This window comes from Gavia stellata, chromosome Z (genome assembly GCF_030936135.1).
Source record: "Gavia stellata isolate bGavSte3 chromosome Z, bGavSte3.hap2, whole genome shotgun sequence".
NCBI classification, from domain to species: domain Eukaryota; kingdom Metazoa; phylum Chordata; class Aves; order Gaviiformes; family Gaviidae; genus Gavia; species Gavia stellata.
In genome coordinates this window covers 38544064-38559967 of record NC_082637.1, presented here as the reverse complement: position 1 = coordinate 38559967, position 15904 = coordinate 38544064, and the positions used below count along the sequence as shown (strand labels likewise).

Genomic DNA, 15904 nt, shown 5'->3' with positions numbered 1-15904 from the left:
GTATGAGACTTTCCAGTGCATATTGTTACTGGCCATCTCTTAAAATAAATAGTAGTCTAGACTAACTGCATCATGCAGGTCAAATGGGAACCACAAACCTTGGTCTTGATTCAGTTCTCTTTTGAGAACTTATACATATTAATGTCTTTAGTGAGAAGTTCCAATTTATAATAACCTTGTGCATGCATGTTGATCTGTCTACAAGCAGGATTTAGCTGTAACGGCAAAATCCTGTGTGATCGTTCAGCAGTGTCCACAGGAACTAAACTTAAGCTAATCTTTAGGAGCTGTGGGTAGAACTTACTTGGTACTCTTCAGTGGTTAGTTTGGTTTTTCTAATCTTAAGTACAGGATAGTGTATCAGGATCCACCTCAGTTTTTGTTGAGATCGGTGCTTCTATTTCCAGTATAAAAACTTCACTACATTAAGCTTTATCACAACCTAAGAAGTTACAAAACTTTTTTCCTTCCTGTGTGCATGGGAAGGCTCTTTAAGTCATGGCCCCACCTGACTGTCTAGAAGCATTTTTTTAATACACAGAATGTGGAATCTGGACTCCAGAAAATTACAGTTGTAGAACACATGGCTTGGTGGCAGTAGATTGTGGGCACAGAAGGATGAAATTGCGATTCTTGAACTTTTGGTTTGTATTAGGGTGGAGGGATAGTGATTTCCAACAAGGGCAGAATTTGCTATGAAGCATGTGTGTGCAGAAGCCTCAGACCTAGAGAATTGGCCAAAGCAATTTCTGCAGGCTTCCATTTAAGCTGTCTTTCACAGCATAACTGTTCAGGTAGAAGAATGATAGACTATTTTTGAATGACAAATCAACTAGATAATGAGGAAAGGCAAATAGCAATGGTAGTTAAGCATGAGTTACGTAAGAATGCTGGCTAGTTTCATAAAATTTTAAGACGTTACCATTTTATGTAAGATGAACTAGATACATTGGTGTATTATTTTTTTTATGGAGACCATGTTCAAGATTTAGTTTCACTTTAAACAAGCAGTTGTTTTCTCTTAGTACTGACGATAGCCATATAGGCCCTGTTAAGCCTCAGCTTCACTAAAATAAAGTGTACCTTTCACAAATCCACTTACAATTTAATGTTAGTCTGTCAGCTGGAAAAATTGATACGGAGAAAATAATACAGATGAATCTGTGTATCGTCCGACAGTCAAATATGCTTCATAGGGCATCCTTAACCTGCTTACCAAATGTTTACTGTAAAGAAGTATCAACAGGCACTGTCAAGCAAAAGGGGGTCTCATCTTCTAAGTGTGAGATTAGCACTTAAGACATTCACAATGCTGAGAATTTTACAATAATCTGCAGAAGAGAAATACATGACTAATTTTGTAACACTGTCTAGCCTTCTCTTTTGGACCCTAGTAGCAGGTACTTGCATGCGATTAAGAGGCGCTTGCTGTGGTCAAGATCACCGAGCATCGAGATGAGTGTATCCTGAGGAGACCTATGTTCTTAGAAGGATGTCCTACTGTATAGGTTGCTTAATAAGTCTGTCTCTGAAGCAGTGCAATGAATACCCACTTGTATTAATGAGTGGAAAAGGTGGGGTGCTGGTTATTTTTGTCAAGCTGTCAATGAGAATGGCCTTGTCCCTAATAACAAAAAACTCCCTGCACTGTTTTCCATCACTTGTTTCCTTGAATTCTTCCTTTGTGGTTCCTCTGCTGCTTCCTTCTCCAATTGTGGGTTTGTAAGTGCAAATCAGGCATACCATGACTTAGAATCATAGAATCACAGGACAGCCCAGGTTGAAGGGACCTCATAAGATCTGGTCCAACCTTTCATGAGAAAGAGAGCCTAGATGAGATCGTCTAGCAGTCTGTCCAGTCATGTCTTGAAAAGCTTCAGTGATGGGGAATCTACCCTGTCCATGAGGAGGTTGTTCTGGTGATTGATTGTTTTCACTGTAAAAATATGTCTTATACTGAAATGAAACCTCTCCTGGTTAACAACGTGTACCTGTTGCCCCTTTTCCTCTCCATGTGAAGAGAAAGCCTGTGTCCTCTTTGTATCTGACCTTCAAGTATGTGACAAGGTCTTCCCTGAGCCTTCTCCAGGGTGAGAAGACCTAACTTCTTCAGTCTCTCCTCATGGGGCAGTTTGTCCAGCCCTTTGATAACCTTTGTGGCCTTCCTTTGGACCCTCTCCAGTCTGCATCTTCCCTGAACTGTGGCACCCAGAACTGGACCCAGTACTTGGGGTGATGAGCACTGAGTTAAGTGGGATGATGTCTTTATCTCTGCTAGTAATGCCCCTGCAGATGCAGCTCAGGATCCAATTTGCCTTGGTTGCTGCAGCAGCACCCCTCTGACTCATGTTCAGCTTGCTGTACACCAGGACGCCCCCAGATCCCTCCCAGCAAGGCAGCTCCCCAGCCATGCACATCATAGCCTCTGCTGGGCTCTGGTTCTATTGTTCCAGATGCAGACTTTGCATTTGTCTTTCCTGAAGTTCATACAGTTCTTGCTAGCACACTCTTCCAGCCTGTCCAGGTCTCTCTGTAAGATGGCTCTCCCTACTGATGTGTCCACCTTGCCACCTGGTTTAGTGTCATCAGCAAACTTCATGAGGGCGCTTTCAGTCCCATCATCCAGATCATTTATGGAGATGTTGAACAACATGGGGCACAGTACTGATCCTTGGGGGACCCCACTTTTGACAGGCTCTCAGCCTGAGTAAAAAATGTTGATCACCACTCTCTTGAGTGCAGTCTGTGAGACAATTTCCTGCCCATCTTGCAGACCACCCATCCAGTCTATCTATCTTCACAGTTTGTCCAGGAGGAGGCTGTGGGAAATTGTGTCAAATGCTTCGCTGAATTCCAGCTCGACAGATGTTATTTTGTTGTAGTAGGTGATCAGGTTAGTCTGGTATGATTTGCCTTTGGTAAATCCGTGCTGGATTTTCCCAGTCACCTGCTTTCACCATGGCTTAAGGTCATGGGTGAATCAAATCCCCAACTTGGAAGAGGTTAATGCTTTATCTCTGCCCTGGTGCACTTCCCGACTTTACTACAGTAGGATCTGCAATAAAACTCTGCAAGGCCAGCAGCCACAGAAGTCTCTTAAAACCTTAACAGCAGTTCAAAATGTGTGATAAAAAAAGGTGATGACAAACAAGAAGTGCTGTCCAGGAGCAGCAGCTTCTCCTTGAATTTAACAGCAGTTTCAGCAGAATTTCTGCTCTTCCCAGGGCAAAGTTTTTCAGCAAGCCTGAAGCTCAGCTGTAAATTCAGAGACACCTTAAGTTCATAGCAAATAACAGGGACTCTGATCACAACCTGATAGGTTGCTGTTTCATCTCTCCACAACCCAAGGGAACAGAACACACATAACATTGACATGTAATCAATTTTAACTGACAAGGTCTGAATTCACAGAGTATGATACTACAGAAAAAAAATGGGGGAAAAAAATGCCAAACGTAAACATCTTGAGGAAACCTAAACAAAAATGGTCGAACACCCCTCTGAACTACTCTGGTAACAAGGCAAAGCCAGCCTCTGCTCCTCCCAGCAGTTTCCAGCTGCCACTCCCCACAGAGCCACTGAGATTTGCAGGCAACCCTGGAAGTCTGTAGTGCAAACCCCTGCTGAAGTAGGGCAGTGTCCAGTCAGGTGTGAGCATTTTTTTAAAGGATGGAGACTCCACAACCTCCCAGGCAACCTGCTCCAGTGTTTCACCACCTTCACAGTTAAAACATTTAAGTGGATTTTCTTGTAGTTCAAGTTTGTGCCCATTGCCTCTTCCAGCAACAGGGCACCACTGAGAAAAGTCTGGCTTTGTCTTCTCTACTCCCCACCCACCCCATCAGGTATTTAGACAAGTGGATGAGATTCTCCCTCCCCCCTGCCCCAAGCTTTCTCCAGGCTGAACAGTGCCAGCTCTGTCAGCCTCCCTTTGTGTGACAGATGCTCCAAGCCCTTCATCACCTTTGTGGCCCTTCTCTGGAGTCGTTCCAGGATGTACTGGTCAGCACAGACATGGATACAGCACCCAGACATGTCTCACCAGCACTGCGTAGAGGGAAAAGATCACCTCCCTCCACCTACTGGCAACGCTCTGCCTATTTCACCCCAGGACACTGTTGGCTTGCTTTGCTGTGAGGGCTCTCTGCTGGCTGATGGTCAGGCTGGTGTCCACCAGGAACCCTGCTCTCCAGCTGGTCTGCCCCAAGCTTGCATTCCTACTCAGAGGCAGGACCTTCGCGTTTTCTTCCGGACCCCATCACATTTTCTCCAGCTTGGCATGTTAGTGACTCTTCCTTTACTCCTCTTTGTAGACAGTAGAAGTTTGTCTCTACAGAGCTGGGGAGCACCACCACTAATGAGTATTCTGATGGTAGCTCTGAACACTTGAAGGATCAGAGCTTCGTTATGCCAGCTCCTTCTGCTATCACATTGGCTCAAGTTTCCCACATGATTTTGGCACAGGAGACAGCAGTTCCCTCCTCCCTACAGCTTCAAACTCAAATGCTGTGTTCATGCTTGTTTGGGGATTCCTCAAACACATTTTTTTTTCCTGTTCCTGCCTTCCTCCTTCAGCCTCGTCTCTCAATAGGCCACATTCAAGGCAGCACACTAGGAAGCCAGTGTAGTATTTTTAGCAGGCAGCATTATTAAACAGACAGCAGTGACAAAAGCAGTCAGAGCAAAACAAGCAAAGTCATTGTGATGCTGACAAGATTATAAAAGCAAAGTCCAAAAGACTGTTCCTGAGCTCCCTACCTAAAAACAGGCCAGAAAAGATGAGTTTATTATGAATCTTCTCCACAAGCTACCAGTTTGTGCTATGTGTATCAATTTCTTCAGAAAGAAAGGTCTGGTATTCCTATTTTTACTAACAGATTAATGAACTGACTGCCGTATGTGAGGGTGTTTGAAAGACATAGTTGTGAAGGCCTGAAGCACTTCAGAGTAACTGGCAGTTTCTACTGCTTAAATTTCATCCCAGCCTCACTCCTCTCCTCCCTACCCCTGCCCCATTTGAAAAAAAATAAAAATAATCTGGAAACCACACACAAAACTGCAGGTTCAACAAGGCCAAGTGCCGGGTCCTGCACTTTGGTCACAACAACTCCATGTAACGCTACAGGCTCGGGGACGAGTGGCTGGAAAGCTGCCCTGCAGAAAAGGACCTGGGGGTGTTGGTTGACAGCCGGCTGAAGATGAGCCAGCAGTGTGCTCAGGTGGCCAAGAAGGCCAACAGCATCCTGGCCTGTATCAGAAATAGTGTGGCCAGCAGGAGCAGGGAGGTGATCGTGCCCCTGTACTCGGCGCTGGTGAGGCCGCACCTCGAATCCTGTGTTCAGTTTTGGGCCCCTCACTACAAGAAGGACATTGAGGTGCTGGAGTGTGTCCAGAGAAGGACGATGAAGCTGGTGAGGGGTCTGGAGCACAAGTCTTATGAGGAGCAGCTGAGGGAACTGGGGTTGTTTAATCTGGAGAAGAGGAGGCTGAGGAGAGACCTCATCGCTCTCTACAATTACTTGAAAGGGGGTTACAGAGAAGTGGGTGTTGGTCTTTTCTCCCAAGTGATAGGACAAGAGGAAATGGCCTCAAGTTGCACCAGGGGAGGTTCAGACTGAATATTAGGAAAAATTTCTTTACTGAGAGAGTGGTGAAACACTGGAGCAGGCTGCCCAGGGCGGTGGTGGAGTCACCATCACTGGAGGTGTTCAAGGAACGTGTAGACGTAGCATTGTGGGACATGGTTTAATGGGCATGGTGGTGTTAGTTGATGGTTGGACTCGATGATCTTACAGTTCTTTTCCAACCTTAGTGATTCTGTGATTCTGTGAAGTATGTTATGAGGCAGAAGGTCCACCAGTGTCTCTTGCAAGTTAGGATGCATCACTGAAAGCATGACTCTGGGTTCCCATTACAAGACCACTGAAAAACCAGAACTCTGAGGAAGCGTTCTGCCAAGTACAGCCACCAACCTGTTCCCACCCACTGATCAATGATGCTTTTGCTGGTCAGCAGAGAGCAGCAGCTCTATCATCACAAAGCCAGGGTCCACAACTTCCCTGCAAACAAGATCTCCATGGATTCTGCCTCCCTCAGCCCGTTTTTCAATTCTTCTTACCTTTGCTAGTCACCATGGCTTGTTTAAGGTGCCATAGAGCCATCCTCTCTCAGAAGCCAAATCTCTGCAGTGAATTCCATCTTTTATCTTCCTCGCCCTCTGCCCCAACTGCTCCCGCTCTTTCCCACCATTCAGAAGTCACTGAGGTAATAGGAAACAATTCCCAAAAAAGGCAGTCGGAAGTCTCTGCTTTTGCCTAACTATAGGCTGAATTTGCATTTAAGATTTAATTCTGTCAAGCAGGTACATTCCAATGACAAAAAAGCTGAACAACTGGTTGGGGTTTTTTTGTTTTTTTGTTTTTTTTTTACATACGATGCATACATATTTTATTTTGGGAAATACATTAAAAATTGTTTCTTAGTCTAGGATATCTATACAGAATTCAGAATATGCAGAGTGCCCTTTTAAACTCAAGAAACATTTGTCAAATGTACAAAAACATTACAGAGAAACACTTGTTAATCAAAGCACAGTAAATGGATGCCATTTTTCAACAGTTCAAAACAGTCTCTAAACCAGTGCAAATTTTATTGCATTAAAGGAAACTTCCCAGCTCACTTATTAAATTCATAATTTATTCACACTACATCCTTTTGTCCTCGTTACAATACAGTTTATTTTAAGCTCCTAAAAGGAGTTTAATGTGCTTCTAAAAACAGCAATCAATCCCTTTTATCTGCACCACTGATTGATGCAGGCTGAAAGAAATAAAAACCCCATCCGTTTCTCTCCTTGTATGTATCACAACATACAGCACAGTAGAATATAAAAATAGACCCCAATTCAACCATTCAGTTTCAAGACTTAAAAGTTACAAGGGTGTTTGTTTTTTTAAAAGGTCCATCATGAAAAGCTGATATACAGAAGGCACCTTAAGGTTTTTATTAGTTAAAAGAAAAAAAACCTTTGTTGAAAATGTACAGTTATGTGAATAAGACGACCTGCTTACCATTTAATGAAATAAAGTTATCTGCATTGAAATAATTGTTGAATTAAGAGTTTTAGAAAGAGAAAACTACTGAGTGGATTCTTCAGTTACTTACATTTTAACAGTTTGTTTTAAAAATATAATTTCTATGATCTAATTTAATATACATTTTGAAAATATCCCCTATGTTGCAGTTATTCAAGGAAAGCAGTAAACTCAATGAAAGGTATATTCTTCTAGCTGCAGCAATACAAAAAGCCATTAATTCACAGTTAAAATGGAATAAAATTACTCATTCACAAGTGCAATGTAGCTTGAGCTTAACCAATGTGAAATTCCACTAGGAACAAGACTAAGTTACTTGCAAAACAAATGAGTTCAGTTTGAAACACATATACTAAATAAAATACTTTCCATTAAAATTGTATTTATTGTCTAAACTTGAGTTACATAAAATGTGAAGACAGGATATGACTGTAAGTAACATACAGATGCTTCTAGTAACATGTGAAAGCTGGTACCTATTCCTGTGCCAATACTGCAGCCACATCAGTCTCCTATACCTACGGGGTTTTGAAAGTTGTTATGTCTTGGTGATGTGCCAGAATATATTTATAATTCATAAAGAAAAACCTTGTCACTTAAGAATCCTGATTTTAAATCTTTCAGACCCCATTTGTTGTTTTAATTCTACAAAAAATAGCTATTTTGGTATGAGCACACAAGCTATATCTAACTTTTATAGCTGGGTGAAAGGTGCAAGACAGTATTTTCTCCGCATAACTGACTGCAGTTCAACATCCTTAGGGCAACAATTCAGGGAAGCTTCTCTGTGGTAATTGTTAAATAACACAAACTTTCTTAAGTTCTTGGGCTTACCTGAAATTCATTAACAGTGTGCATCCACATATGTAATCAGATAGGTTTACACCCTCACTTTGTGCACACATTGAAGGTTTTGAAGTTAATACTGATCTGCAACCATTTTCTTCATGTATATATGTGAGAATTCAACACAGACGTAGAAGAGCCATCTCCTCCCGAACACTGGCTATTTGGAGTGTAGCCAAATACTCCAAATTGGAGTATAGCCAAATACTGGACTATTTGGAGCCAAGAGTTTGCAAGTGAGCAAAATGCTACTTTTTCTGCTTACACTGAGAGGAAAACAGAACCAAGATCAAGCTTATCCACACCCCTCCTTCGCAACACTTTGTCCAGCTCATTCATGCATTATGGATTCAGATAAATTTGGATTACGAGGAGTGGGGTGTCAAACAAATTACAAGCATTTGTAGGTAACTAAGTTGTTCCTATGTAGCCCAAGAAGTTCACGCTGTTACTAACTTGCAGAGAAGAACTTCCTATGCCTTTAATGCCCAATTTTCAGAAAGACAAACGTTTACAATGCACTCACAAAAAACTTTTGAAGACTTTTCCCTGTTAATTTTGGGCCAGGTTTTCCACCATATGAGTACTGAGCCATGCTAAGCTATTTTATGCCATGCCCTTTTCTTATGCACGCTCACAGTTCTTTTAGCACTCAAATTAGGGAAACCTACATCTTGGAAAGTTTGTGTAGGAAAACCTGCAGTCTCTACCTGCTTGTAGGAGGCGACCTAAAAGTCAAAGGAAGAACAGGAAGTGCCATCATGCATTTGAAAGGAGAGAAAGCAACAAGGAAAAAACCACCCAGTTCTTAATTCCTTTCAAATTTTTGTGAACTTTTTTTCCCCCAAAAATGCATCTCCTTAGATGAAAACTTAATAAACAAATCACTTTCAGAGATCTCCCTTTTCATTTGAACTATGGATTTCATTCAAGAACCAGCTGATTAGTTAGCTATTAAAAAGCAGGCATTAAAAAAATCCAAATGAAAAAGAGTAAGTGCTTACTTTTGTCATTCTATATTAAAGAATTAATTTCAATAGGCAGATTCAAGATTTCAAGTAATTACATGCAGGACTTCTACCACTCTGAAATCCAGGCACATACAACAGGAATAGAAGTTAATTTGTAGTGTACAGAAACACCAATATGCAGGAGCAAATAAAAGCAAGTTCAATCCTGCAGCTGTCCTTTTCCCCTCAGGCTTTAGGGTTTTTTTAGTGTGTATACCTGGGGAAAGTCTGACATTTAACACTAGATGCTGTGACACAATCTGCTTCTACAACGCTACTTCTGTTTCTACGACACGACTGCCTGATTATATTTTCACCAACAGATGGGAAGGTTGTTTTGAAATGAAGGTGATCTGGTTACAGAATTTAGTTTATAAGTAATATTAGTTACAATGATTTAAAAAAATTTGGATGTCACCAGTTATCTAAAACAGCACTCACTGGACAGATTTTCTTTGTAATTTAATAAGCTGGGAGAATTTAAGGATAACTAAAACTTGATTCCTTGCAACTTGCATCACATAATCTTATGGTTTGTCTATTTAACACTCAAAACTTGTCTTTGTATAGCTGTTTAAGACCAGTATAGAATTATACAGGAAAATTTGCTGGTTTGATTTGTAGAAGTATTAAGTTGTTTGGACAAATGCTTCAGAGAGACTTTTACTTTAAAAGGATGGAACCACCTATGTCAATTATGTAACAGGAGAAGAGAGGAAAATACGAAGAATCAAGCTCTACTTTTCCATTGTGATATAGTTCAGATATCTGCAAGCAACCATGCATAAACCCAAAGAATAAAGAATTAAAAAAAAGTCAGTGTGTTTTAATTGTTGAGAAAGCACAGTATTTTCATCAGGAGAGAATCTGTCCAGGCAATATCCCCATATTAACTTAGGATCAGCACTTTTAGACAAAATACAAGGAATCAATCTATGATGCAAATACATTTTGTCACAAATAGTGCAAATCCTTTGCTTTAGCCTCATGAAAAAACAAAAGTTGGTTTTGTTGTTTCATGTAGAAGCTGGTCCAGACAGATCTTCATCCCTCATCATTTTCAAGAATGAAAATAGTTTTAAGAACGAGAGTGGTATGAAGCAAATACATCAAATACATTCATACTCAGATGTGATTATAGTTTTAGCATGTTAAAGGAGCATAGCTACAAATATTATTCTTTTTTTTTCCTCTAGGAATAATTCCATCAGAAAAGCCACACCATTAAATTTCAGCAAAAAACCTGGAATAAATCTTATCATATTCCTCAAGTAACAGAAACATTTAAACTGTTGACCAGTATCCAGGCTCTTCTTGCCAAGACTATGACTACTGTAGTCAATTACATATGTGAGGTGAGGAAGTGTTTTATCTACTATAAGCAATCCAAAAGATGGATTCATCTTTTCAGATCATACACTCAAGCACTGCATCTGTGCTAATACACACCTTGAAGACCACATTTATAAATACATTCTCATTGAAATATTGAATTTAGACTATCAGTGCAAAATAGTTAACCCACAGGCTAGTATGAAACCATGGGAAAGGGCGATAAAGAATTCAACGAAAAGACACTTTTTAAGCACACATGCATACAGTATAAAGCATAATTTTTACAGACAGTATCTGTTTGACAAACCTTGTATGTATCCTCATGCCATTTAAGCTTCCTATCTAATTTTTAGAAAGCCATCCATTTCTGAGCTTCTTAGTATAGAAGCCTATCATTCTTTTGGAGAAAGTGGCAGTACGTTCATAGTATCTTTAATTTTTCAGATAGAGAATACAGGAAAACTGAGTGTAATTTTCTGTTTTTTACAACTATAGACATACATTATGAAAAGGTCAGCCAAAGATAATTTAGAATACTGATTGGGACAAGGGTCAGGAGAAGGGCAATTTTAGGTACTGTGACCTGACAAAAGCAACTGCATTGCAGCTTCCAATCCAAGGACTCAAATATTTACATTCATACATACATACATACTGCACACCAATAAAAAGATCCCTCTTTAGGTAAAGGTAATTTTAAAGAAGTAGTGAAGAATTAAGCATTCTGTGGCAGGAAAGGTATTTCATTAAAATACACAAATATTGGTGGCCTTTAAGAAATTCACCAACTATAGGCTGCTGTTTATCATCACCTTTTTGAACAACTAGATATTGTGGGGGAAAGATTTGAGGAAGGAAAAGGAGAAGTATATACAGAAAAAAGAAGCAGATCATTACTGAAACCAACTCACCCTATTAATATAGTTTTAAAACATTTTAACGTACTTTACACTGTGTTTCATGAGATGAAAGACAAGAATATATGTTGTAGCTCAATGAAATTGCTTTGACAAATTGCTCAATTATCACCTTTTGGGATTCAAAGTGTATATATCACCATGCTCCTGGTTTGTTCACCTCTACTTCTGTCTCACTGAAGTTTAGCGTGCGTCTTCCTCGTTTTTATATTAAAGGTGCTCCAAAGCACTTCCTACAACACTCAACCCTGCTGCTTGGTGGAGCATCTATTTTCTGCATCTTTTCAAGAACATCTTTTGGTAGATTTTTATGTGCAAGTCTGTATTCACTATCAAAGACCTCTGAAACAGAAAAAGCATAGTTGAAGTTATTTAAGAAACCCTGTGCAGTGCACACTACTGTTCCTATAAAATACTTCCAGTGATTTTTATATAGTAATACAATAATTATCTTAATTAGCAGCTGATTTTTTTTCTTCAAAATGTATCCTCTCAGAGAACTTGAAAAGCATCTTCACACTGGAGCATCACAACGCATCACAGTGGACGCCCATTACGTCTATCATAGTTCAGTTTGCCTATTCCCAGGGTATCTCCCCTGTCACATCCCATAAGGGAGTCCCTTCACTTGCATAGTACCAAATAGAAGTCAGTAGAGGAGACCAGGAAGGAGTGGGCAATCAGGTGGTTAGATGACATAGATCTAATATGCGGGTCAGAGAAAAGATGGACAAGACTGGGAACAAGTTTTCAGACATGAGGAATTAAAGCTTCAAGCTAATAAACTTTGTTTAAAATAACTGATTACTGGTTTCAAACAAAGTCAAAATTAATGGCCCCATCTGCATTACATTTTCATAAAAGCAACACCGACTTGAAGAGTGACAGCACAGTACTTTTCACTAAAACACAGCAACTGAAAAGTTTCTAAGTAACTCATGGATCAAAAGTTGATTTTATACACCAGGTTTTATATAAAGTATTCATACACAGGCACTATGCATTTCACAGTATCTTTTACTTACCAATGTCAATGTTCTCTCTTCCAAGAGACACCAGAGACAGGAAAAGAATTTCTCTATAGAAACTCCTAGGAAATATTTTGAAGGCAAGTCAATGAAAGCACCAACTGTCCTAAGTTTAGAAAGTCAATGTTGAAGATGCTAATCTTCCATTATGTAGTTTCTGCAACTGTTAATGTTGCTTGTGAAGAAAGTGACCGACCCACATGATTACTAGCTTAAGGTTTTCTCATGCCTGAGTATTTTTCCTTAATGCATGAAATTATATTATCGCCAAATTCCAGCAGTTACATTTTCTATGAAAAATCCCTCTGCCAAACGTGCCATAAAAACTCCAGAAAAACAAGAAATAATAAATAAATGGTGCTTAATTTCGTAACTCATTCCTGCCTGAGGGTGAAGTACAGGGAGCAGGCTTATTTCAGATCACCCATACTTTGGTTTTTGTCTCAAAAAGTCACGATCTGTCTCAGAACTGGGTATCACTAAACAATCAGATACTATTTTTTTTTCCTTGTGGAACTCAAATTTCTTCTCTGGGCAGATTATTTCTTGTTTCTCTTTAGTAACTACAAACCACAGAACCAAAGATGCCTTAGCATGACAGACTTCAAACACATCTTGTATCTGCTGTAACTTACTTCAGAGGCTGTGCTTCTGTATGGCCTCTTTGAATTGTAGTGCAGATAGCAAAGTGTACCGTACAAGTGTTATTTACACTTCTCCCTTTGTTTCTGGATCATGTTGTATCCATTTTTCTTAGTCAGCACTCCAGGTTGGTAGAATTTCAATAGGTATAACTAGGTAGGTCAGAGAATATTCCAGACACCGCAACAGGATGCTGCACACTTGTATTTATCAATTTGCTAGATCTGGAGCAACACCAAAATCTGCATACCTGTGTCTTTCTTATTAATTTCTAAAATGTCCATTTTGATTAAAGAATTACATTTATCCATTTGATTTGGATGAATTATGGATCTGGCTACAGATTGCATCTGTTTGTAAACATGGGCACAAACAAATATACACAGTGTTTGGTGGACACAAATGAAACTAAATATTCCTGAGAGGTCCTTATGGAATTATCAATATGAAGTGTATATGGTCTAATCTTGTTTAACTTTGACTGGGGAGAAAGTAAGAAGATACTACCCCTTTACCTCTGTCGTTTCACATCTGGCTTAACTTTCTGTAGAAGGAGGTTGATTGGTTTAACAACGTTATTGTGTTGAATACTTAGTTTGATGTTCTCCAACAAAGTGTTTGTTGCCTGCTGATCTTCTGCCACTGTGGAAGGTCTCTTTTCAGAAGAATCTGGGAAATGCAACAGTATAGATTATTAGAACAGTAAAGATTTTTTTTTTTTCACTTTAATAAGAAGAAGGTATTTCAGAAAGTGAGGTGTATACACAGAACCCCTATTCAAGCTATAGAAATTTGTTACAATGGAAAGGCTTTGTCTGCTTACAGTCTTTACTCCACGACAAAAGTGACAGGATGCATCAAGTAACCATGTGCTAGAGCTCCCACATGAAAGAGAAACACAAGAGATGGAAGAGTATCCAGCATCAGAGGTTGCCTGTGATGGCTCAGATTTATTGCTGTACGTAAGTTTCAAAAACCAAGTTCACTCCAAGAGGGTTATTTTTACACAAAGGAAAAGAAATAAAAAGAAAACTGTCACGTTTCTTATCAAAGAAACTTTTCTCATCAAAGCCCTTTTTAAAAGCCACCTACAATTCATTGATAACTTTGGGCTACATATTGAAATAGGTAATGCACAGTTGCATCAAACAGGAAAGAAAATTATCAAGGCATTTACCATCATGATTTGTTGCTTACATTGCCACTTCCAGAATAACACTGAACTATTATTTTTTGGAAAACAGTGACTCGTGAGGGAATAGTAAGTCCATTTACTAGCAAAAAATTAAGGCTACAGAACACGCAGCAAGCATGTGGCATGTAAATGAAATGGTGACTGAGGCTAGTAATCATAATCATACCAGCCTAAGGTTTTCATAAAATTGATGTACATGATGGTTTAAAAATGTAATTTCCTGTTTTCCAAATACTTTCTGATGCTGCTGTAGAGCCTATCTACAATACTGCTACTTTTCTTCCACATTTAAAACAGGCCTTTTGCTCCTTTATTTACATAAATACATATATTTATGTATCTTCATTCATGTCTGAATGCTTTGGGGACATTTTACATATATTATGCTCAAATCAATACGCTTTTGTAGAAGCTGAGGGAAACATCACATCTTATTCTGTACCCTTGACTGTAATTTTCTGATCAGTATGTTTATTTTTAGGACACTTTTCAACAAACCCTTTTTTCTTCCTTAGAACAAGAATTAGCTACATAGTTTTTAGCATATTTTTTAAAAGTTAAAACACAGACTGAGAAGTTTAGGTCAACACAGGGTTTTTTGCTCATCAGAAGTAATGAAATACCAAAGTTCTTACAACGAGTCTGCCTGTTTTTTCTTCCTTCCAAATCAAGTTACAGTAGATAAAGGCTTCCTTGGATCTTACTTTTTGACAGCCAAGTAGGCTGCCAAATGTACGTATTAATGAACTTGTGACCTTTCATTCATTTATAGAAACACAAGATAACTTTTTGCAACAGTCTTCTTTTTCATGCCTACATAGATATAACCAGATAATGCAGTGAAACATTCAAATCAGGTGAAGTTTATTTAGCACCACATCTAGAGCAAATCCTCCCACCCTGTTTATAAGTGTATGACGTATAAAGAACAGCTAACTTACATTTTCACACGGATCAGTAAGATATTTTCACAAATAATTTGACAAAGACTATGTTAAGTATCTAAGGGATTGCAACTTGATGGGCTGTGTACACTTCAAACACTACAAAACAACTGTTTCTTTCCATAGCCTCTGCTCCCTCTGCTTTCTGTAACATTTGTTTCACTTACTGAGATTTCTCCAAGATATATACAGAGGCTCCCCTGGCTCTTGGTGGAGGTTGATATTGTCCCACAGAAGATGGATGCATACTAGCTTGCTATCTTGAGCAAGAGATGTCAAAGGAAGCTAAAAAACATGAGGAAAGGGAAAGAGTTTTAAAAACATCAGTATAGTCTTGTTATTTAAAAAAACTGCTCCTTTACTTATTTTGCAAACAAAAAAAGTTTACTTTATTTATCTTGAATTCAACAAACAGGAACAGTTCGTGTCTTCTAGAGGACACCGCACTCAACCAGAGCAAAGTCACAAGTACTGCAACATTTTATTGCCTTTTCTAGTTTAGCCCAACATATGAAGACCATTCAGTTTTCTACAGATATCTAAAGAAAATATTTATGAGTATGTATACGAAAGTATTTTTTGTGCACCAAACATTACTTGATTTGTACTACTTATCATGCTATACCTCAGTATTTTCTGACCTGATTAAGATTTGGTATGCATGTCTATGTGTTGGTCTTCTCAACAGGAAGAAAGAATTTGTATTTGCATACAAATATGAACCATTTACTTCCATTAAAAATATATGGCATTCAAAACAATAGTTTATTTATAATTATTTTATAAAATTAAGTGCCTCTGGAATCACTAATACAGTAAGAATTAGTGGACAAGAAAAATTTACAACTAGTGTGTCAATTTAAAGTAGTAATTACAAGATACTACGTTCCATC

At 39.0% G+C, this 15904-nt stretch overlaps 1 protein-coding gene across 10 annotated transcripts in view; it reads right to left on the bottom strand.

Moving 5' to 3' along the window:
* Nucleotides 1–10906: 10906 nt before the first annotated feature.
* DENND4C (DENN domain containing 4C) overlaps nucleotides 10907–15904 on the bottom strand; it is a 49947-nt gene continuing 44949 nt past the window's right edge. For all 10 annotated transcript variants that reach the window (XM_059834195.1, XM_059834194.1, XM_059834199.1 and 7 more), the window contains 4 exons: nucleotides 15179–15296; nucleotides 13388–13541; nucleotides 12228–12292; nucleotides 10907–11544 (listed from right to left, as the gene is read on the bottom strand). In XM_059834195.1, coding sequence (XP_059690178.1) covers nucleotides 11408–11544; nucleotides 12228–12292; nucleotides 13388–13541; nucleotides 15179–15296 — 474 coding nt within the window. In that variant the 3' untranslated portion in view covers nucleotides 10907–11407. The remainder of the gene's footprint in view (nucleotides 11545–12227; nucleotides 12293–13387; nucleotides 13542–15178; nucleotides 15297–15904) is intronic.